Source organism: Sciurus carolinensis, chromosome 3 (assembly GCF_902686445.1).
Source record: "Sciurus carolinensis chromosome 3, mSciCar1.2, whole genome shotgun sequence".
Classification (NCBI taxonomy): Eukaryota; Metazoa; Chordata; class Mammalia; order Rodentia; family Sciuridae; genus Sciurus; species Sciurus carolinensis.
In genome coordinates this window covers 114,671,013-114,695,317 of record NC_062215.1, presented here as the reverse complement: position 1 = coordinate 114,695,317, position 24,305 = coordinate 114,671,013, and the positions used below count along the sequence as shown (strand labels likewise).

At 35.1% G+C, this 24,305-nt stretch overlaps 1 protein-coding gene across 1 annotated transcript in view; it reads left to right on the top strand.

Annotated features, from left to right (window-relative positions):
- The window catches only part of Grb14 (growth factor receptor bound protein 14), a 69,524-nt gene extending 47,480 nt beyond the window's left edge, over nucleotides 1-22,044 (top strand). The window contains 10 exon segments of the mRNA XM_047546838.1: nucleotides 2,271-2,408; nucleotides 6,976-7,041; nucleotides 7,043-7,087; nucleotides 7,280-7,375; nucleotides 12,633-12,713; nucleotides 17,823-17,939; nucleotides 18,030-18,102; nucleotides 18,248-18,335; nucleotides 20,500-20,593; nucleotides 21,832-22,044. Of these exon segments, the coding sequence (XP_047402794.1) occupies nucleotides 2,271-2,408; nucleotides 6,976-7,041; nucleotides 7,043-7,087; nucleotides 7,280-7,375; nucleotides 12,633-12,713; nucleotides 17,823-17,939; nucleotides 18,030-18,102; nucleotides 18,248-18,335; nucleotides 20,500-20,593; nucleotides 21,832-21,978 (945 nt within the window). The 3' untranslated portion in view covers nucleotides 21,979-22,044.
- The last annotated feature ends 2,261 nt before the right edge of the window (nucleotides 22,045-24,305 follow it).

Below are 24,305 nucleotides of genomic sequence, written 5' to 3'. Positions count from 1 at the left end.
GCTTATATTAGTCTTTTGAAAAATCAAAATTTCCAGTAAATTGAAGACATTTTATCACCAGATACTTAGTATTAGCATTAATAATAAACACTTTCAATTCTATTTGTGATCAAATATTTAGCAATTAAATGAATGGAAGAATACACAGATATATCTATTTCATACACCAACATCTGTGATAGCTGTGATAGAAATACTGTCATAGAATTGTAAGATATTCTTAGTTGACTTATGAATGTTATCTAATTAAAAATCACCTTAGTCTTGTGTCTGTTAGACTCACTTCTTCCAAACCAGCAGTTATTCGAGGGTTCATTTTCTAAGAAATTGTCATTACAATAAATGAACAGTTTGTTATTTTAATTTTGATAGATTGGTTGATTTGTTATCGGAAGCTCTGCAGTTGTTTTTCACAGGTTAATGTTGAGCTGTGTCTTCATAAGAGTTGCTGTTTGATCTAAGCTATAGGGATTCCCAATCTCACTCAGTATTCTCTGGTATTTCATAAAGATAACTTTTAATATTTCCAATACAATATGATTTTAATATATTAGGCAGGTATATCTATCATAGATTTGTTTCCTGTGGGCTTTTCAGTATGGCATGCTTTATTTTCATGCTTCAGACTATTTTAGAAATATGATTAATCCCAAGAGATTTTTCTAAGGGCTGCTTCCATGCTGCTGGGTTTCATGGAAGCCCCCCTTCTGAATGTTAGGATAAATGGCAGCCCCAGGACTCCTGGCTCTCCGCTCCCTACAGGTTTCACCACCGTATTGTAACTCGGTGGTGGGGCGGAGGTTTTCTTCTACCTCCTTTCCCGAATCCTCCTCTAACATAGTTATATTGCTTTAATGCTAAATTATAAAAACAAGAAAAATTGTAAGCTTTGGAATTAGATCGTCCTGCATGTGCCCCTGACCTCTTCTCTCCACTGAGGCAATGTTTCCACTTTTTAAAAGGTTTCTTCTTTTTCTAGTGTGACCTCCATGACTCTCTTTTTAAAATTTAATTGGTTTGGTTTAATAACTTGGAAAGCACTCAAACTAAAAAACCTACTTGCCTGTTTTGCATGTCAATTAATTAATATCTGTGGCTCATTAAATTAAAAAAATTTAGTAATTTACTTTAAAAAATGTAAATATCTACTATCTGCATTTCCCTGAATAACCCTTAAAAATAAATTACATTGTTTTAGTTAATAATTTCTTTTACTTTCAGTTCTTCCATTTGTTTATTCATAGGGATTTCTATTTTCTGCTTTTAATGAGACACTAATGCACTTCCAGTGTCTTATTAAGGACACTGAACATGGACACTCAACAGGGTGACTCCTTTCCATTCTCCTTTCCCTGACCAACGTGTGCCCACTCTCTCAGTTAATTACTACTGTATAACACAGTCTTCCAAACCTTAATGGCTTAAAGCACCCACCTGCATTTTGCCAACAATTTTGAGGGGCAGGAATTTAAGAAGAGTTTGCTGTGGGTCATCTCTGAAGCACTTTGACTCAGTGGCTGGAGAAGATTCAGGGTCCCCTTCTAAGCTGGCCTTTTCACTACACGCACAGTGACACTTATTCCTGGCCCCTCTTTCTCTTTCTGTGTGGTGTTTCATCCTCTAGAGCTTTTCCAGTTTCATTGAGCTTCTAACCCAGGGTAGTTTCAGGGTAATCACATTTCTTGTGATAACTGGCTTGCAAAAGTCAGGTTGTTTAGAAAGCCATCAGGCTAAGATGTATCTAGAACTGGCAGAGTATTACTTCCACCATTTTATATTGGTCCAAGCAGTGACAGGCTTACCCTGATTTCAGCGGGGTGGAGAAACAGACTCCACCTCTTCATGGTTTAAAGCCAAAATGACTATGGAATGGGGAAGCATTGTTGCAGTCCTCTTTGGGAAAAAAAAAAACAGCCTGCCATACTGCCCCATAACAGAACTGCAGAAGATAAGAGATTGTATACTCTCATCAGCAAAGTGAACTTTGCTGAACTTCTTGTCTTTAATAATTGAAGGCAGGATTGTGGGCTTATATACATAATGAAATTGATAGGTAAACCTGTCATCTCAGGGAAAATCATGGGAAAGGATAAAAAGTATAGAATTTCACCCTATAGATGATATCCAACTTTTCAAGTAGATATTCAAATAGTTTATAATTTTGATGTTTGATATTGATAGTTTGGTTTTTCATATTTACATTTGGTTGGTAAAAGGCTACAAAATAATTTTTTGCATAATATTAGGGGACAGTCTAATTTTTCTTTCAGATGTTTCTAAGTTCAAGCACATACCCTGAAATCCATGGCTTCTTACATGCAAAAGAACAGGGAAAGAAGTCTTGGAAAAAAATTTACTTCCTTCTAAGAAGATCTGGTTTATATTTTTCTACTAAAGGAACATCAAAGGTAAATTATCTGTGATGTGTTATATTAGTTGTGAATTAAAACTTATAAAAAGTTATAAAAAATAATAACTTTGTTATATGGATTACTTTATTACCTGAGGTCAAGAGGTGGTGATTTTTTTGCATTCTAAAACTTATCATAATCTGTTTAAAAATTGTTCAGTTCTATTTCATACTAGTTTCTATATATCATTTAAATTTTTTTGTTTTAGATAGACAGAATACATTTATTTTATTTATTTTTATGTGGTGCTGAGGATGGAACCCAGTGCCTCACATGTGCTAGGCAAGTGCTCTGCCACTGAGCCACAACCCCAGCCCTAGTTTCTGTATATCTTTGATGATGTCCAAATATTCTTATTTCAGTAACACATAATATATTATTCATTTTCCCTACCCTGAGTTTACTCCTTTCTACTAATCTGAGGCTGCATGTTTTGAGGTCCAGTGTAATTTATACCTTTCCTTTCCTCCAGGATCCCTCTACCCTTCTTTCTTTCTTTTTTGGTACTAAAGATTGAGCATAAGGATCCTACCACTGAGCTGCATCCCCAGTGGTTTCATTTTTTAATTTTGGGATAGGGTCTTACTAAGTTCCTCAGGGTGTCACTAAGTTGTTGAGGCTGTTTTTGAATTTGGGATTTTCCTGCCTCAGCCTTCCAAGTTGCTAGGATTATGGGAGCGCTCTACTGTGCCCAACTACAACTAGTCGTAAGGACCTTCTCTTCATCAATATCAAAAACAGTTAGTAACACTCAGCTGAGTCCTTTATTACTCTTTAGTTATTTTGTGTGTGCTGTTTTGTTTCCTTACCTATATGATAAATTCCCAGAGGAAGTTATGATGTTATGATTGGGGAAGAATTGATGTGTACATGTATGTTGGTGTGTTTGGACCCACACACATTGATACATAGATATATGTGTGAAGTTACTCATACTCACACACATGGTCTCTTAGACATGCCTAAATTCCACAGTATTTAGCACTATCTATTCTATGTTTCTGTGTATAGTTTGTGTCCCCCCAATAGTCTGTGGTATAAATGTGTTGATATTTTATGCAATGCATTGATATTTTTCAAGTGAAATTCCTTAAAAGGATTTTCATAAGAGGGTATTTTACTTTTGTTTTCATGCATTTATTGTTGTCAGTGACAACACTGTTCCTTCTTTGTGGATAAACTGTTATTTCTCTGTAACATTTAAAAAAATATTCTTATAATAATTTGTGTTGAGCAATTTCTCTGCTATATTTCTAGGTGTGTTGAAATTAGTCTCCTAAATCTTGCCTGATTGTCTGCATACACATGCACTCTGCAAACTCATATTCTTCTCTTATACTGGCAATATTCATTTATTGTTTATTTGACAATTTTTCCCCATTCTCATTATTTGACCTTTTAAATTCTCAGTTGTAGCTCCAGATGTACCTTGGCTTGTGACTAACTCCAATCTCTACCTTCGTTTTCACTTGACCTTCTCTTTAATTTTTTGTATCTCTTATATGGACACTAGTTATGTTTAAAGCTCACCTGAATCATCTAGGAGGATCTTATCTTGATATCTTTATTTTAATTACATCTTCAAAGACCTTTTTTTTCCAAATAAGGTCCCATTCAAAGTTCCTAGGATTAGGATATGGGCATATATTTTGGTCTTGGGAGGTGCCATTCAGTCCATCACAGGAAGCCCTTGAAATAGTGGTTAACAAAGAAGAGAAATGATCATTCCAGTATCTTTAGAAGATTAACATATTTACAAAGAAGAGTTTAAGATATCAAGAAGAGAAAGTGAGAAAAGGAGAGAGAAAAAGAGGGGACAGAAATGGGAGAGGCAGTGAGGAAGTAGTGGAAGAGAGAGGAAGAGAGAAATTGATCAGAGGCATGAATGCTAATTAGATGATCATTTCAGTAATCCAGTGGAGGTGATAGAAATTGACCTAGGATAGACAGTGTTGGAAAGAAAAAGGAATGACTGCCAGATTAAATGGCACATGGCCAGACTGATATAAACGAAGGGGAAGCAGTTAATAATGTTCCTAGAGAAAGAGATAAAGAAAGGCATAGAGAATAACAACAAAAAAGTAATCTTTGGAAGGTCACTCTCTTAGAAAACAGTAATCTTAGTTCTAGAAGGATGAAACCATTTTTCTCTGATCATTTTTTCTTGGGCATTTTTTAGACTAGTTTACAATTTTTTCCATTATAGTGTTAGGATGAATATTTGTCTGTTTTTATTATTAAGGTTTTAAATTCTCTCTTAACCATTTCATTGAGGTTTCTCTTTTCCTGATGTTTCCTAATGTAAGCAGTAACGTAATAAGTATATTTTAAACAAATGTGTTCTGGGGTTGACATTGTGCTTTTAACACATGAGAAAAATGGCTTCTAGAGCTGGGCCTGTAGCTCGGTGGGGGGCACTTACCCAGCATGCATGAGGCCCTGGGTTCAATCCTCTGTACTGCAAAAGAGGGAGAGGAAGGGACTGAGAAAAATGGCTCCTCAATCCAATCATGTTTATCTCATTCTCATTCCAGTGATTCTTGACTGGAAGATGTGATAACGTCTCTGTAACTCCTGTATTCTTACTTCTTCAACAGGTTTCTCATTAAAATCCACAGCCCATTTTATTTTTACTTTACTCTTCATTTCCTTTCCCTCCCAATCATTAATTATATAACAGAACAGGCCGTATTCCTTCTACCAGATTCAGGGTCTGACTTTGCTATCCATCAGTACATAATATTCTTTTAATTAGCTCATGTTTCAGTCGATATATGGAAATGATTTTATACTCTCTGCCAAAGGGAAAATGTGCAGATGTTAAATCTTCTCAGTGACTGTGATACAAAATATGTAGGTTCTCCAAAGTTGAATATGACATTTTTACCTGGCATGGATGCTGGGTCCTGTTCTTCTTATGAGGAGGTTTTGGTTGTTTTCACTTTCTAAAGATTTAACAGCTGCTTGAGAGTTAGTAACCTCCACTGTAAGTGTTGAAGATGGATCTGTGACTTAATTTTTCAGAAAAACCTCTACCCATCTTTCTATCTCTTCCCTTATATACTCACACACATGTTTCGATACTGTTAACCATGCCAACCTAGCCTTGGTAGTCTTATGCCTTAAATAGAAGAACAAAAATTAGTCAAGACAAAAGATTCATCATGCTTCTTGTTGCCTTCCAGTGTTTCTTAGGCTTCCTTTTTCTTTCATTTGAGTGATTGAGCTATATCGACTTCTACAGTATCACTGGACAGGAATGGTTTTATTCCATGTTCATATAAGTCAGACATTTTATTAGCAAATTAGTCTTCTAAGGAATACATTTTAAAAAATGACAATAAGAGTACATTTCTCCTTCCCCATTTTTCCTATGGCCCTACGCTTGGTCTTTGTTAATAACTTTCTTTATGCTTTATTTATCAATGATCTTAAGAACTGCAGTCATTCATTAGATTAAAATGCTTAAGAACAGTGACATACAGAGAAATTATTAGTTGCCAGAGTTGGAAAAACCTCATTGTAAATGACATTGAAATTTCTTTGTATTTAGATAGGGTTGCTAATATTGCTGAATGCTTTCTGTGTGTGTATGTGTGAGTGTGTGTGTGTGTGTACTCCTGCTAAATTTTAGCACATATGGGATCATCTGGGATCTTGTTAAAATGCAGATATTGATTCACTAAATCTAGGTTGGGTCATAATAGTTTGCATTCCAACAAGATCCTAGATGATACAGATTTTCCTGGTCTGAGACCATACTGCTAATGGCAAGGTTTTAGAGAACAGATGCATTTTGGCCAGTTTTGATTATACTTTCAACCTCAGAATTAAGTACTTTTCCAAGTTATTAACCTATCACAGAATAATATGACCCAGTGATTTCCCATGACCAGCTCTAAATCTCATAGATTTCCCAGAGAAGAAATAGCTGTTCATGATTCCACTTTGCCTTAAAAATCAGACACAGTCCACTGCCAAATAATTTCCCTGAACTCATCCATACAAGCTTCCTTCTTCTTGTATAGCACAATAGTCACACAACCCATCTTTGTTTCCTGTGGTGTATTATACTGCATACAACTGTGAGGCATGGTTGTAGCCTCATGAAGTATCATCTCTTTTTCCTCTCTAACTGCTACAGAAGCTCAAACATACCTTCTTCCCTTCGTGGTGCTACCATAATTTGAAACATGGATTAGGAAAACATTTTCAAAAGTCATTGTTTTCTATCTTCTCTCTCTCTGTGTTTGTCTCTCTCAGTCCTTGAAATGATGGATAAGGAGAATAGGAAGTTTAAAGTAGAAATGTATGTGTGTATGTGTGTATAAGTTACATTATAAACAATTTGTCATTTGTCAATTTAAATAAAACTGTATGCACTTCCTGATTATTTAAGGGTGTAATGACATAGGGATTTTTTTCCTTTTCTTTTTGTCACATTATACTGAAGTTGTGTTTAGGTATTATTTGCCCAAGCTCTACATTATGTAACATAATAGAAGTGCAAAAAGAAATATTGCAAAATATGTATCCATTTCAACACTTGTATATATTTTTTAAGGAACCACGGCATTTGCAGTTTTTCAGCGAATTTGGCAATAGTGATATTTATGTGTCACTGGCAGGCAAAAAAAAAACATGGAGCGCCGACTAACTATGGATTCTGCTTTAAGGTACAGGCTTAATATTTTGATAGATCAATAAAGCAATCCTCAGCCTTTTAGGTAAGCTTGAGTTTCTTTTAATTTCTTTTTAAAAAGAGACAGCTTTCTCTTCTATATAGGAGAATTTTAGTGGCTTTTATTTCAACAGGTGTTACCTTCAAGATATGCATTAACGATAAACAATGTGCTGTGGCCTTCTAGCCTAACAAAGCGGGAGGGCCCCGAGACCTGAAAATGCTCTGTGCAGAAGAAGAGCAGAGTAGGACCTGCTGGGTGACTGCGATTAGATTGCTTAAGGTAATCTCGCTGGGAGGCATGAATTTCTATTAAAAGCTGTGAGTACCATAAAAGTTTAAAAATATCTGTATTTCAAAATGCCAAGAAAGAGTGAATCTTTACTATGAATCTCTGTGGCTACATGAGAAAGAACAAAATTAACCACCACCAAATGTATGCATTTTTTAACCTAAAAGACAAAAACATTTGCAGAGTAAAGTGGAACAACCTAATACTTTATCTTTTGTTTATAAAGTAATATTCCATTTCTAGAAATTCTCTTTTATTTTTGTAAGTCTTATATACATAGCTAGTATAACTGAATGGATGTCTCTTGTACACAACTTAGTCTACATTTGTACAACATTACAATCCAGTGTGAATGTGTTTTAAAATGTGTTTGCCTGGATGTGTTTAAGGCAGTTGTGTTATGTCCATTTATATGTTTTATAAATTACATTCTAGTTTAAGAATTACAACTTACTTCTAGTAGAGCATCAACAAATTATTACATAAATTTTTCTATGAGCATATTTTAAAATCATCCACTTTGGTGTTAAATGGAAATTACAAGTTCCATAAACATAATTTGTGATAAGCATTTGGAAATGAGTAAGAATGTTCTAAAGGTAGATACCTGTAGGAAAGAGACAAAGAACTGATTCCTTTCAGAATATATTGAAAGCACATGTTTATTTAATTTATTTTGAAACCTACATGCCAGTAAACTTACATAACTTTACAGTATAAAAATGATCAGCCATTTCCTTTTAGAGATACTACTTTGATAGTCATAATTGGGGTAAAAATCATGAAAAATTTTTTGCTGTTGTTGAAAAAGTAAAATCCAAAGAGTATGTCTGTGCACTTTATTCAGTATCATTTACTGCCAAAGTTGACAAAATACACAATTTAGTATTACTCTTAACTTCTTTATTTAAAATAGAATCTTCAGCATTTACCTATTCTTTATAATTCATGCCTAATCACTAATATAATTTACTCACTTATAGATTTCACATTCTGTGTATAGCACATATGCACTATCCACTTATTGTCACATAAAGATTTAGATTATTAACAATGTGCATAATAAAATTAGCTTCTTAATATATTTAGAAGTTAACATCAGAGAAATGGAGTCTTATAGAATCCCTTGGTTCTGCCCTATCATTAGGCTGAAGAATGTGCACTTCACTTCCTGATGGAGCGCACTTCACTTCCTAATTGAGGTTTCAGTTGTGTATTTTCTAGGTCCATTGTTTTTCTTCTTCCGTTGCCACATTTACCACTCTAGTTCATCAACACTTTACTAGCATCCTGGGTAAGTGAGACATCAGTGTAAAGAAGGACAGAGCAATCATTATTGGATTAGTGGTCAGACTACTCCAATTTAGAGGAAATTTTTATTTTATGTTTTAAATTTTTTTAAGTTGAGGTAAGATTCTCATATTAAAAATTAATCAAATTATTTTTACTGTGAATAATTCATTGACATTTACTGCATTCAAAATGTACAACTATTACTTCCATCAAATTCCAAAACCTTTTCATCCCTGCAAAATGTACCCATTAAGCAGTATCTCAGTGAATCTCCAGTGCCATTGATTTTAATAGGATACATTTTCTGGTATTATAAAAAAGAAAATAAATAATGCCAATATAATTATGACAGGTTACTTTCACATCACTTTTGCCTTTTATTTTACTTTTATTTAAATAGTTATTATAGACTTATTTTATAGATATTTGCCATTTATCACTTTTGCATGCACAGACTTATATATACATGTACATATATCTATATATATGTAGACATAGATATATGGATATGTGTATATTATATATGAAATGATAAATGAAATAAATTAGTTGAGATATCTGTAAAACTTCTTCCTGTTCCAAGCCTGGCCTTCCTGAATAATTTTCGTCTCAGAGTCCTGGATACCTGTTACCTTTCACAGAATGTCTGACTCTGTGCCACCTTTGGAGAGGCAGATGTTATATTTTGAAATGCAAGTCTAAGAATCAATGAAATATGTTAAAATTCCCTTTAATTCTTCCATTTTGGGTATGCTTAGTTTCAGAAAGATTGTCCCCTTCTTGCTTTTTCCCCTCATCTGACTATTCTCAAAGATTCTTTCAAGTCACAAGTTTCCCAGTTCAAAGATACTTCATTGTATTAGTTTTCTATGGCTAGTGCAGTAAATTACCACTAATTTAGAGGCTTAAAACAATGCAAATTTATTATCCTATATTCTTTTTCTTCTGTCTCTTTCCTCCCTGCCCCCCTCCTCCTCCCCCCTCTTTCTCTCTCTCACTCTCTCTCTCTCCTTTCTTTCTTTCTTGGCAGTATTGGGGAATGAACTCAAGCAGTCTACCCTGAACTACACCCCCACCATTTTATGTTTTATTTTGAGCAAGGGCCTTACTGAGTTGCTAAGACTGACCTCAAACTCGTGATCCTCCTGTCTCAGCTTCCCTAGTTACTGGGATTATGGGCATGTGACATTGCTCCCAGCTATTCTGTATTCTTTTAGTTCAAGTCCAGAATGAGCCTTACTACCTCACAGTCAAGGCTTCACAGGGCTGCCTTCCCTCTTGTGACTTCAGGGGAGAATCCATTTCCCTCATCCTTTCCAGCCTTGAGAGTCCACTCATATACCTGGGCTGGGGTCCACTTTCAAAGATAGCAGCGTCACACCAAGTCCTTCTCATGCTGCCATCTCCCTAGTTCTGTCTCTTCTGCCTCTCCCTTCATCTTACAAGCTCCTTGTGATTGCATTGGGTCCCTTTGGACAATCCAGGATAACCCTCCATCTCACAGTCAGCTGGCTAGCAACCTCAGTTCCCTTTTGCCACATAGCCTAACATATTCACAGAATTGTAGAAAATCAGACTTAGAAAACAAGATTGCTCATGTAGAATGTCACAGTTTCATATTCTCTTTCCCTCCCTTTAGTTAGAACTCTGCCAGCTTCTCTGTCATATTTCATTCTCTTATCTGCCCCTCCATAGGATAGGGAAATGTTAAAGTGGCCCATGTCCTACCCTTTGACAGGGTTAAATGCCTACTAAAGGTCTTCAGTAGCACATAGGCACCTAGCTAACACTGCAGGTATCAGGAACAATACATCTTTGAAGAAAACCAAAAAAACCATCTTATTAGTAGGTAGCAGGTGTTTCAGTGAAGATAAATAAAAGGTGGCCAATCATCATGTTTCTTGTGAAAGCATGGGTTTGAGGTTATTATCTATACTACAAAATGATCTTGACTAGGAATTAAGCTCTTCTGTCTTCTTTTTAAAGTTATTGTAGGCTTAGAGTTGATTTAAAGTGAATTTCATTAGGTCCCATTAATGTCAATCAAACCTTGAATTAAAAAATAATTTTTAGAAGTTGGGAAATAATTGGATAAAAAAGTCAGCACAGAGAATTTTAAATGAGTGTGGGTTTGTATTCATGTTAGAAGCAAAATATTCTAACAGTGATTCCCCTAATCCCCTCTTCCCCCATTTTTTCCCCCTAATTACCAAATATATCCACTTTGCTAGAATTGCTTTTAGGGAAATAGTAGAGAATCAGCACTGTTGGAATGTTTAAATGGAGCTTATCCTATTGGTAAGATTTGATTCCATGGTGTTGCTCATTTTCTTCTATATAGTACTGTGTGTGTGTGTGTGTGGGTGCCTGTGTGCACACATGTGGAGGCCCATGCAGGAAGCCCATTTAATGTGAACACTGAAGTTCTGGGCAGAGTAAGCGTTGCCCAGAAGTTGTGTAGACAGACATGTGGGTCACAGGCCTACACCTGGTGCCAGAAGGGGATGCAGGGCAGTAGGTTCTGGCCCAGGCAAGCCAAAGGGAGTGCCAGAAGGGGTGGCATGGGCAGGCAAACCCACCAGGGAACCCTGAGCCAGGTGTGAGTGCCTAGGCCAGAGCCTGACCCAGGAAGAAGTGTTGTGGCCTGTTTGGGGTTTCAAAGAACCTGAGGCCTGGCACCTTTAAGGGCCTTTTAGACCTGCCATTGAACTGCAGTGCTTACCTATCAGCTGGACTCCAGCAACCCCTGGAGGCAGATATGGAGGTGGTCATGCTCCTCCAGGTGATACGGATAGTTCATCAGGACCAACATGGAGTTGATGGCAGCACATTCTTCTTCCTCAAAGCCATCCTCCTCACCTTCCGTGTCTGCCTCCACTCTCAGGCCCATTTGAGACCCAACATTGCTGGTACCTGCTGCTGGAGCCTTGAGGTGATGGAACACAGTGACCGCTATGCCAAATGCCAGCCCCAAGCAGAAGGTGGAGGCAGCGGATGGAACAGGGCCACTGAGACCTGACTTTGAAGTTCATTATGGCTTCATGAAATGGAGAGGATTGTAGAGTGTTGCCAAAAAATTATTTAAAAGCTGCCCATATCATTTTTTTCTTTTTCCCCCTAACCCAACCCCTCTCTCTCTCAACATAGTAGCTTAAATCTAAGGGAGTAGTTTCCAGATTCATACGGAAATACCTTCAGGACAAATTTGCTCATGGCAATTGACAGTCTTAATTTTTCTCAAACTAATAATCCCATTGGAATCCAGACCTACTTTCCCATTATGGCCAGCTGGCTCAGTCTGTAAGATGCTACCTCCTGAAAGTGAAGACCCCACAATTCTCATCTGCTACATTGTCTTTTGAAACACTGAAATAAGCTTGACTCCTCACTATTTTGGTTTTCTGAAGCCAAAAATTAGTGTTATAAGAATATTTACCCAAGGATGATATAGTGCCAAGAATTTTCCACATAGGGCCAAATTTATAGATTTACCAAAGAGACAAATTAATTTATCGGCTAATCATCAGAATGACAGTGAATTTTACAGTGTTGCTTAGGATGTATGTGAGGTTTTTAGAATCTTTGGAATGTACAGCATGACACCTTTCCCAAGTGAATTTTCTCTTCACTAGACAAGGTACCAGTTCAAATGGTTTTGCTGAAGTTTGATGCAAAGTATGTAAGTAGAAATGTATATGTCCCAGGACTTTATACTGGTGAGTAGACCTTAATTTTTGAGTCCCAGGAAAAGAAACAAATTAAACACATCTTTTTAAATGCATCATTGGAGGGCATTAAAAAGTTTTCTGTCAAAATTTTGGTTGTTTTACTTATCTGTTTTCAGGAAAAATCATATAATTTTTTATGTTGATAATATATGATTAATGAAAGAATATTTTACATGAATTACCAGTGTAGTAAATGTTATAGGATTGTCTTTTTGTTTATTCTGCAGTATGGCATGCAGCTGTACCAGAATTATATGCATCCATATCAAGGCAGAGGTGGCTGCAGTTCTCAGAGTATATCACCCATGGTGAGTATCCATTTTTTGAACCTATAGTTTTATTTTATGTTTATATTGCTAATTTACTCTTGCATTACAGATATATATATATACTACAATACATTTACCATTTCCTTTTGGTAATGTTATGCTTTGTATGCATGATGTTATAATTATATTGGATTTTGTATACTTGGATATCATATATGTGCAGTCTGTGTGATCAAAATCATAGCACTGTATATGAAGTAGTCAATTATAATACATAATACTATATGTTAGTGAAACATTTTAAATATTTGAAGGAGTTACATGAATACATTCTGTGTCATTACATCATTTGAGGATTAGATCCTTAATAAGATAATTTATAGAACGTTTTCCTTGGCATTGTATATTTTCTTAATTGACTTTAATTGTGGATTTGTTTGTTTTACTTTAATACTGATTCTGGGGTTGTCATAGCCTATTATCAAGATGCCAATGTTATGATATACACATGTGAATGCTTTTACATTCTGACTTTGTAACAGTAATTCTTTTTTTAAGTTCCAGGTCCTTAAAAAGCAGACTGCTTTCCAGGAAGCTCAAAAACGACAAGTCAAAATATAGGTCATGCATTATATTAACTATGCACTGCTTCTCAGATTTTTACCAAATGTAACTTGGATATTTATTTGCAGACACACACAGGCGCATCTTTTACCTTCTTGGACCTAATTTTAATTTCCTGTGCATTAACACAAGAAATTTATTTCTGAACTTAAAGTTTATGTTCTGCAATTCTTGCTGCACTCCTTAATATTGAGTATATTAGAAATTCAGATGTATGTGCCTGTGTTACAAATCAGTTATAATGTGCATTTTTGAAACCTGTGTTTCCACTTAGGTTAAGAATATGTTCTTCCTGGCTGTTACCAACAAAGGCACATGTAATGTGCCAGATAAAATGCTCAGTTCTAGGAATGTGGCATAAAATAATGTCATTTATGAAGCCTGATATATTATATAGAAAAAGAAGCCCTATTTTGTAGTTATGTTGCTTTAAATTATGGAAGAATAACTTTTCATCTTTGTGTTATATTACTTTTAAGCCCTAAAATAAGAAACTAAGGAATGTAATGAATTTTTATAATAGCAATCACTTTAAGGTGAATATTTTTTACAGTTTGTCAGCTTACTCTTATCTTTCAATCCATCCGTATGTAAAAAGAATAATGAATTTTATTATCTTAATCCTTTCCTAAATCCTTCCAAATTTCTTTTCAAATCTAGAGTTATTAGCATGGATGTTTTAATAGCAGCCAACCATTTGGAAGCAATTATTATTTAGTGTCCTTTTTAATCATAAGAAAAAATTATTATAAATAAAGTACTTTCCATTCTCATCACTTTTGTTAGCATACAAGTATGGCATTATTCTTGCCTTTTCCCATTGAAAATGATTCTGCTGTTGATCATGGTGTATCTGAGCCTGACTACTTGTTCAACCCCACTTGTAGGAAGAGCTCCTTTGAGTGAACTGGCTGGAATCAGGGGTGATAGGGGCAAGAGGTTCCAGTGCCTCTGTGGTAAGGACTTGTTCTACATGGGAGTTGTGATCATAGAAGGTAGCACTTGAAAATCCGATCTATGCTACTCTTAATGTCTGTGGAGGAGACCTAGGTGTCTGCGGAGGTATTTGCGTTTACTTTTGTGGCTATGGAGAGTCCCTCTTTTCTAGGTTATTATAGAGGAATCAGTGACCTGAACGGTGCTGGTGCCCCTTCCCTGTCTGCTGCTTTCCACTCAGGAACTGTTTTCAGTGAGTCACATAGAAAAGTTAGGATACTTTAGTTACCTTTTTAAAGTAAAGGCATTCTCTTCTAAACTTGTCCATGTATATGTTTTGAGAAGGGAAATTCTCCTACCATCAGGAGTATCTAGCCATAATATCATGTGACAGCCACTCATATCAACCTTTGAAATGAGAATCGTCGGCCAATATTTTAGGAAGCTGAGTAGATTTGGTTCATCTTAGGGCAAATAAAGGATTCATTGAAAGGAGTGTCTGTTAATATGTTCTGGCTAGAGTGAGGCGATGGGGAGAAAATGTCTGCTCAGTTCTTTTTAGTCTTCACTTTTGACCCTGGGCTAGACATGCAGTTTCTTTCCTTTACCTCCCACAATGTGGCACATGAAAGAACCCTACATGGGACATATTGGTTGCTATTTTTACCATAGGTTGTGTGATCTTGGTCGAATCTCTGGTGTCCTGCAGTGTAAAAGAAGGGGGTAATTGCATAATCTCCTAACTGTTACATCTGGGGTGTCCTTTGGCTCTGTATGAAGCAGATGAGAGAATGATATCTGGGGGAATTCTTTGCCCTCTTGTTCGGTCTTTCTGAGCCGCAGGTTTATCAAGATCCTTCAAATAGAATGACAGAGAAAGTGCAGCTAGTTGCCATCTAGCTAAATTGTCTAAAAAACATTTTACATGTAAACCTCACTAAGAGTTGGTAGATCCTCAAAGTGGGGCCTTGGGTAATCCAGGGTACACCCAGGCTTTCCTTCTTAGAAAGGCTATGCAATTAAAATCATGGATAATTGTGCTAGGGCCTGCCCTGTTCATCCCCTAAGAAGAGCTAGAAAAAGGAACAGATATTTGAGAAATATAGACCTGAACGTTATCAGCATTGCTTTCCTATGTGAAAGAAATTGAGCTGAAAACGACCTTTTGAGTTCGTCAGACTCTGCTTTACTTCCATTTCTTTGTCCACCAAAGGTAAACTATTACTTTTTCATTTACCACCTGCCATTCAATAGAAAACATTTACTACATTCCTGTTTCCTCTTAGTGTAGTTATTGTAGCAAATGAAAATTTTAATTGTCTTGTATTCTCTCTCTGTCAAATAATTATGGAACATGGGATCTTATTGTATATCTGGTCCCCTGTATTGGGCAGGGAGAGAACAACGGATTATGTTTATTTTTTCTTTCCTAACAGTATTTTTATGTTATCATGAACTCCTCATTATAGAACCCATCTTGGCATGTGAAGTTAAAGATGTTATACGGATAAATCTATCATTAGGATCAAGGCTAGTTACTCTGGTTTGGGCAGGTGGACACATTTCATTAATGCCGGGAAAGCAAAAGTATATCCGCCTGGTCCACAGCCCAGCTCGGAAGATCACGGGGTGAGAAGGGCAAACTAAGGTGTGACAGCAAATAGAGATTACTGAGACAGCATCTGTCTGGAAAGAGCAGCTGTCAGTTATAAAGGCTTCTCTAACAAATGGAAGATTGCATGCCAGATCTCTAGAAATATAGATGAACCATAATAAGATTGTGGGCCACTATTACATGGTTTCAATAGAAAATAACAGATGCTAATAAAATGGGATGTGTGAGGCAGTGATAAAGGAACCTAAACTGTTTCTTGGGGATAAGGTTTTGTTTGAAGTCCACATTTGACTATAGTCTCTTTGACCAAGGTACAGAGAGAAATAGAAAGTGTGAAAGCCACAAGTCCTCAGATACAGGTTGTCTCATAATTTAACAATGTAAGTTCACTTTGGGTTTTGTTATTTTATTAATTATTGAAGAATAACTGATACACACTTCCATTTAGTTTTTTGTTTTGCATATTTTTAACTTATCTTCCTAGTGTATAAAACATGTGAGACTCTTTTTTTTTTTTTTTTTTTTTTTTTTTTTTTTTTTCAATTTCTTTTTTTTTTTTTTTTTTTTTTTTTTTTATTTTTTTTTTTTAATTTTATTTTTTTTACGTTTACATAGGGTAATGATGTTTATTATATTTTTCCCCTCCCCCCCCACCCCTCCCACCCCTCCCACCCCTCCCACCCCTCTTTTCCCTCTACACAGTCCTTCTTTCCTTCATTCTTACTGCTCTCCTTAGCCTAACTCTAAACCTAACCCTAAACCTAATGCTAGCCCCTCCCACCCCCATTATATGTCCTCATCCGCTTATCAGCGAGATCATTCGTCCTTTAGTTTTTTGAGATTGGCTTATCTCACTTAGCATGATATTCTCCAATTTCGACCATTTGCCTACAAATGCCATAATTTTATCATTCTTCATTGCGGAGTAATATTCCATTGTATAAATATGCCACAGTTTCTTTATCCATTCATCAACTGAAGGGCATCTAGGTTGGTCATGTGAGACTCTTGACTAGAGGGTTTTGGTAATTGTCTCTTTTTTGAGGATTCATGACTCATTGTGGGAAGGCATTCTTTTTTTCGAATGATGGTTGCAAAGTAGGACATAATAAAAAAGAAAATAAAAATAAGATCCAAGGTTTTTGTTTTACTTTCACTTCAGAGAATGTAAATATGAGAAGTAATTAGCAAAAATATTGGCTTTATTATTGTTTAGATTACATTTGTTTAAAGATGTCTTCTTTTCATGTCTGTTCTGTCATTCAGAGTTGTTTTTGTAGCTCTCACTTGGTCACCCACCTCTTCACAAGAGGAAAAAGTGTTCATATATTATATCATAGACATTTTAATATGAAATTTAATATTATGAATTATTATTCCACTAAATTTTATTTTCTAGGTAGAATGAAACTTGACATGCTAAGCCTTCAAAATTTTGCTCCATTATAAAATATGAGTACTATTTCTAAGGAGATGTGTGTCAATCTAAGTTACAGCTTTTGCATATTTGAATCATAAAATAGTTGCTTCATAAGTTGGTGGATATGACATTTAATTGATAATCGATGAATATCAAGTTTAATACAGAGATGAGTTCAGAAGTGGTAGTTCTTTGTAGCCAGTAAGAAGGGTTATTTCTTTCTCAATTGGAGTTTTGCCATTTTAGTAGAGAATATGAAAAGAGGTTTGTTTTAGGAGAAAGACATGCTTTCTTTCAAAGATTTCCATCACATTACTCAGCACTCTAGTTCAGTTATCCTAACAAATAGCCATTGAACATATTTAGCCAAAATACTCCAGAGCTTCATTTTATATTGAATATATACTTTTAAAATTTTAATTTCCTGATAACCACTTTTGGAATCTCAGTCTAGAATGGAAGCATATTTTCAGCAAAACAGTGAATGATGACTTTCAAAGATTTTCATGACTTGCATGTGTTTTTGTTTTGTTTTGTTTTTAATTTTTTCCAGAGAAGTATATCAGAGAATTCCCTGGTAGCAATGGACTTCTCAGGTCAGAAAAGCAGAGTTATAGAAAATCCCACTGAAGCGCTTTCAGTTGCAGTTGAAGAAGGACTTGCTTGGAGGGTACTCATAATTTCACTTTCTTAAAAGCATTTCTGATTTGAGTTTGTTTCACCCCCAAAATTCAGATTTGTTTTCCCCTTCCTTGCTCAGAAAAAAGGATGTTTGCGCCTGGGCAGTCATGGTAGCCCCACAGCCTCCTCACAGAGCTCTGCCACAAACATGGGTATGTCTGCTCCTAGCCATGGTCACTGAGCTGATGGGCAACTTGATGTCTTTAGATGTGGTCACTGAATGATGGGGGACATGTATATAGCAAAATTGCAGGCACTGCAAGCAAACCTTTATGTTCATCCATTTTATTTCTTCAGCCATCCATCGATCCCAGCCATGGTTTCACCACAAGATTTCTAGAGATGAAGCTCAGCGATTGATTATTCAGCAAGGACTTGTAGATGGGTAAGTTTGATACTTTTAGTGTTGAGTAGCAGTGGTTTGGATTTCTGCAGTAAATAATAATGATGTATTCAATATGCACCAAGTGTTTTTAATTTTGGCTTATCATAACACAGAAATGACTTTGTTCTATAAGGGTGGCTATCACTGAATTCTAGCAATATCAATACAATACGTGGTACAGAGTAGGCGTAGTATTTGTGTATAAATTAACAGAGAAGAGAATAGGATTCTTTGTTGTTCACTGATGAGCACTAATATTATCCATTCTGTACCAATTCAAGCATTTTAGATATTAATTTGTGAGGAAAAAGCAAACCTTGTTTTTGAGTATCAACATTTCAATTTGAACAAGTGATTAATATGATCCTAAAATATGGTTTATATTATGACGTTATCCTATACATTGTAATTTTGTAGGTATAATGCAGGGTGTATTAAATAGAAAGCTTTTTCTTACATTTTTTGAATGTTTGATTTTAGTACTGTGTATATCCTGTTGCTTTTTCTCTAAATACTAACAGCTTAAAATAATAAGAACCTATGAAAAAAATACTTTTTGTTGATTTTTTTTGTGTTATCTTTTAATGGGGTACCATGGAGTACACAAGAGAAGCATAAACTGTATTATGAGAGATTTATAATCTGAAGGATTTTCTCCTCAAATTTACTCAGTTTCAGGTACTTTAATACAGCTGAGTTCCTTCCTAAGTGCAGTACAAATGAGGAGAGGAGGTTCTATTGAGGATTGGAAGAGAAATGAAAGCAGTGTCAATTTAAACAAGTGGATATGGAATCTTTTATCTTCAAAGGTTGACTTAAGATGATGACAAGGGTTTGAGGAGATTTAATACTGACATTTGGATAAAAATGCATCTTCACATGGAAGATTATTAATAACGAGTCAGCATTTTGCCAGACTCTAAATAAGAAAGGATTTTAATGTGCTTCTCTGCATGGAACATAGTCTTTTCTGGATATAAATTTGAACAGTGAGCAGAGTTACAATCCAATGAGGTCAAAAAAGAAAAAAAAATCACAAAGAATGATTTAAATGTTTTAGAGGATTATAATTCCCTTTATTTGTGAATTTGTAAACTGAAGGAAGTAACTGTATAAAGAGTAAACACGTCTTTATTATTTTGGTATTCCTTTGGAAAGTTGTGATGGTGCCAGGCGGTCCACCAGGTGGTGGTGATCTTCTTGGGAGGGAGAAGAGAATTGCTGCTTAATTTCCCCGTGAATGCCCTTTGTCTGGTCTCCCAGTGATGTAATGTCAAAGTCTCACAAGTAAAATGGATAATTTCATCAGACATCTGTGATGCCTCAGATTTGGCTGCCTCTTTGCCCAGGCACAGTGAGATTAGTATTGGAGTCACCAGTGGGGACCACTTACACAGTGTGTTTGCCAGTAATTAATACAAAACTGGCTTTGCACTGCATTGCCAGTAAATATGAATCCATGCCCGGCATCCTTTTTCTCTGAGACTATTAGGCCACATCTTCTTTTTGTAACCTGACATTAATAAAGGCTTTTTCACTGCATTCTTCAAGGTTAAAGTGAACATTGGCTTTTTTTTTTTACTTGAAACATTTTTACTTAAGCATTTAATAAACACTTTAAAGGATGATTTTGAGAATTTAATCATTTCTTACTTTCTGTGGGGTGTATAACAACAGCAGAAGCCAGAATCAAAAGAAGAAAGTGGATTGAGTGTAGAAAAGGGGGTAAAAAAATATTTTATTTTAAATAATTATGTCTTTTCATGGGCCTATCATGATCCATAATCTAAAAATGTTATGTACTAATTCCGTATTCTTTCTGATAGTTAAATGGGAATACCCAATTTCCCAGTGGAAAAAGGACAGCATGAACTGTTGATGTCAACAGAACGTTATGCTGGATATTGTAAGCAAACAATGTGACAAATAGATTGTGTATTTGTCCTATTAAAATTACATTATCACTGATGACAGTTTTATAGTATGAGATTATGTTGTAACACATCGTTCACCAAGTTGAATTATCATACCCATTAAATACACAGTTAAGGAGTTCCTACATACAGCTTTTATGAGTACACATCCTGGGTTTGTTACATGCTAGGTATCTATGAAATTCATAAGTAAATGTAGAAACATTGAAATTCCTTCTCTCTCTCTTTAGAGTTTTCTTGGTCCGAGATAGTCAGAGTAACCCTAAAACTTTCGTATTGTCAATGAGTCATGGACAAAAAATAAAGCACTTTCAAATTATACCAGTAAGTAATTTGTGATTTCACATTCGTATATTAGACATGATCTTAATGCATAAGCTTTTGGAAACTTTGTTTTTCTGTTGTTCCTTTTATTAAATATAATGTGGGAGCTTGTACTTTGACCAGAGTTAAGTTTGGCAGAAATGGTTTTATGAGCCTGAATTAATATAAGAAATACAGGAATTGTAAAAATTAAATTTATCTTTTTCCACGAAATATGATTTAGCAATATTGTATAGACCCCATGCCACCTATTGTTAAAAGGCCACTAAAGATTCTTGCTTCTGAGTTCTAATGGTTCCTTAAAAAACATTATTTTAAAACCCTTTCCCTTCTTTTCTTTCAAAGACATTTTTTGTTGTTATTGTTACTAGTTTTTGTTCATTTGTTTTAAATTATTATGTATAGAAACAGAGGAACTGTAAACTGGTGGACATTTAAATAATCCTGAGAACATTTTTAAAATGTCTGTGACTCTGTTTCTGACTGTCATAACTTGCTTTGGGATTTTTTGCTTCAGTTGTTGTGTGTCTGCATGTGCACGTATGTATTATATGATGTGTGTATTGGAATCAGGCAGAGTAAAACAGATTCAATCTACTTTCAGGAAGGTCTTATCTAAGAGTTTTAAATTACTAGTGCTTTCCTTTGAATTGCCTCTTTTTGAAATCATCCAAAGGCCATATAGAGTATCAACCCTGCTTCTTTGATTATTTGATCAGTGTCCCCAGCAAGTATGAGTGTTTAATATTAGAAGACTTCACCTCCAAACAAAAAGTCAACTGACATTCTGTTAGCATAATACTTGATTGCTTCAGAATGGATTTGCTGATAAAAATTATGTGAATATTCATTTTAATATACTGAGGCATTAAGTAGACAATTTTAGAAATAGAAAATAATTTCTGTTAGTGGGAGCATTAAAATCTTCTACTATTATACTGAATAGTATAGATTTCTCTCTGTTCATTGATTCAAAATAAACTATCCTAACTAAACATAACTCTGGAAGAATTAGATGTAGAGAAAGTGGAGCCACATTTCTTATCCAAGGATCAGATGATACTTCTTTTAAATATAAGTGAAGTTAAGAAAAGAAGTGGGAATGCCGATGTTCTCCGCACTGTCTTTGGTTTCATAAGCTTGTCATTTTTGGCATGTGAAGACATAGTTTGCAGTGGAATACCATCATCCTTCTGGATTCTACCCTCCTTTCCATCTTGTTGTTTTTCCTCTTGCAGGTAGAAGATGATGGTGAAATGTTCCACACACTGGATGATGGCCATACTAGATTTACAGATCTAATCCAGCTGGTGGAGTTCTATCAACTCAACAAGGGTGTTCTTCCTTGCAAGTTGAAACATTATTGTTCCAGGATTGCTCTATAGCTGAACCAGAAGTGACCTGTTAAACTATTGAAGAAAAAAGACTCAAGGGGAAATAATTTTAAAAGAGACCATAAATAAGGGTACAAACGTACCATGGTGAAAAGAATGTATTTCACCTGCGAGTTAATAAAAAAGTAGTTCTTGCATTGCAGATAAGCAAAAACTTGGATTGGCATTACAATGATCATTTAAAATTTCTAAGTTAAAATTAAACCTTAGGAAAAAATGACTTGGAGTGTTCTTGTGTGATTTTATATTACTATATTTTCTTCAAATATGTATACTTCAAACATTTATCTGCACTCCCCCCACCTTTTTTTTTTTACTATGACAGTACTAGAATTCTGAAACATTGGATAGGAAGGAGAAATCAGGTTTCAGAATTACTTTTTTCAAACTGAATTCCAATTATACTACTTTTTTAATATTAAGAAGCATGATAAAAGCTTTAGTTACTGATTAAAAGAACTACACACCACTTTTTAATAAAACTAAAAACAATTTTGAATGGTATGTTTTCTGGTTTTATTGTAACCAAAAGATCAAATCCTACTTTGGGGTAGCAGCTTAAAATTATTTTGAAGTAAATTGTTTTTTTTTTTTTCTGGAAAAATTTTATTACGTTATTGAATTTCTAATTATACCATAAAATCTATATTAGTATTGTACTTATTAGTGGCATGTTGTTAATCATAGTTTTTTCATTTTCTTAACAATTGACTTAGATAATCTATTTTTAAGAAAATGACCAGCTGGGCGCCTGTAATCCCAGCAGCTCAGGAGCCTGAGGCAGGAGGATGGTGAGTTCAAAGTCAGCCTCAGCAACTTAGCGAGGCCCTAAGCAACTCAGTGAGACCTTATCTCTAAATAAAATATAAAAAAGGACTAAGGATGTGGCTCAGTAGTTAAGCACCCCTGGGTTCAATATCCAGTACCCAAAAAAAAAAAAAAAAAAAAAAAATCAAAGTATAGAAAAAAATTTAATAATTTACACACACTTCATGATATATAACTATGATAACATGATTTTGTCACCTTAATATTTCACATTTACCTCACGTTCTAACTTTCAGAACACTTTTTAGATCCTTTCACTAATACATCATTAATCAAAATAAGTTGAAAGATTCAAGACCTATGAAGATCCTAATAGGTAAATCTTTGTTCTTCTCTTTGTACCCCTTTTAGTTTCTTAGCATGACAGCATCAAGATGGAAGCCAAAAATTTTGAAAACTTGAGACAGTAACCTCCCTGTCACCACTCCAAGACAATTTGGGATGTTTTTACATTTTACTTTTATTTGGTTGGCTGGGTTTTGTTGTTGTTGTTGTTCTGTGACTCTTGTTCTAAGTTGGGTGGGAAGAATAATCATTGTTCTTTAAATTAAAAAAAAAAAAGGAGAAACAAAACATCAAGTAAATCCCAATGTCATACAAAATAATTGCCCATCCCCTCTAGCTCAGCCTTATAACAATCTTGTGAGAAAGACAAGAGTTTTTAAACAATATTTCAAAACTGCATACTTCACTTTTAGATAAAAAACTGTATTTTTATTAACAAAGCATAGAAAACCTTCATGAAATATGAATATGATCAATCATCACTGAAAAAGAATTATTTTTTGGATTTTTAATATTCATTTTACTTTTCAGTACAAACCTAACTCCTAAAACACTGAAACTTAGAACATTAATCTACTGTTATAAATTACTGGTCTGGTGTCCACAAAGCCTGGAGGACCTATAGGACCTGCAGGTAGAACTGTTGGAGGTAAATATCCTTGCCTCTTTCAACCTTTCAGTACTGACCTGAGTATTTCTGATTTGTTTCCAATTTATAGAAACATTTTATGTTATGAATTGGAATGTTGTGTCCAATTCAAATAGGTATCATAAAATATAATTTTAAAGACTAAACTCTTATAAATTGATCAATTTGTGCTTGTGTTTGTTATCTGTGTTTCTAACTTCACTAAAGTTACTATTGGGGAGCTCAGATTTTATATGTAATTGCTTACTTTAATTTTAAATCAAAAGTCAAATTATTGAGAAAAGATTCATGGAGTGTTTTAGCTTTTTCACTGTTGCAACCAAAAGACTTGATGAGAATAATTAGAAGAGGAAAAGTTTATTTGGGGCTCACAGTTTCAGAGGTCTCAGACAATAAACAACTGACCCTATTCCTGTTGAGTTGAGCTGAGGCAGAACATCATGGCAGAAGTGTGTGGTGTAGGAAAGGAGCTCAGGACGTGGCCAGCAGGAAGCTGAGAGAGAGAAAGCTTTTCTCACCATGGAAAAAAGGCACGCCCCCAGATACCCACCTTCTC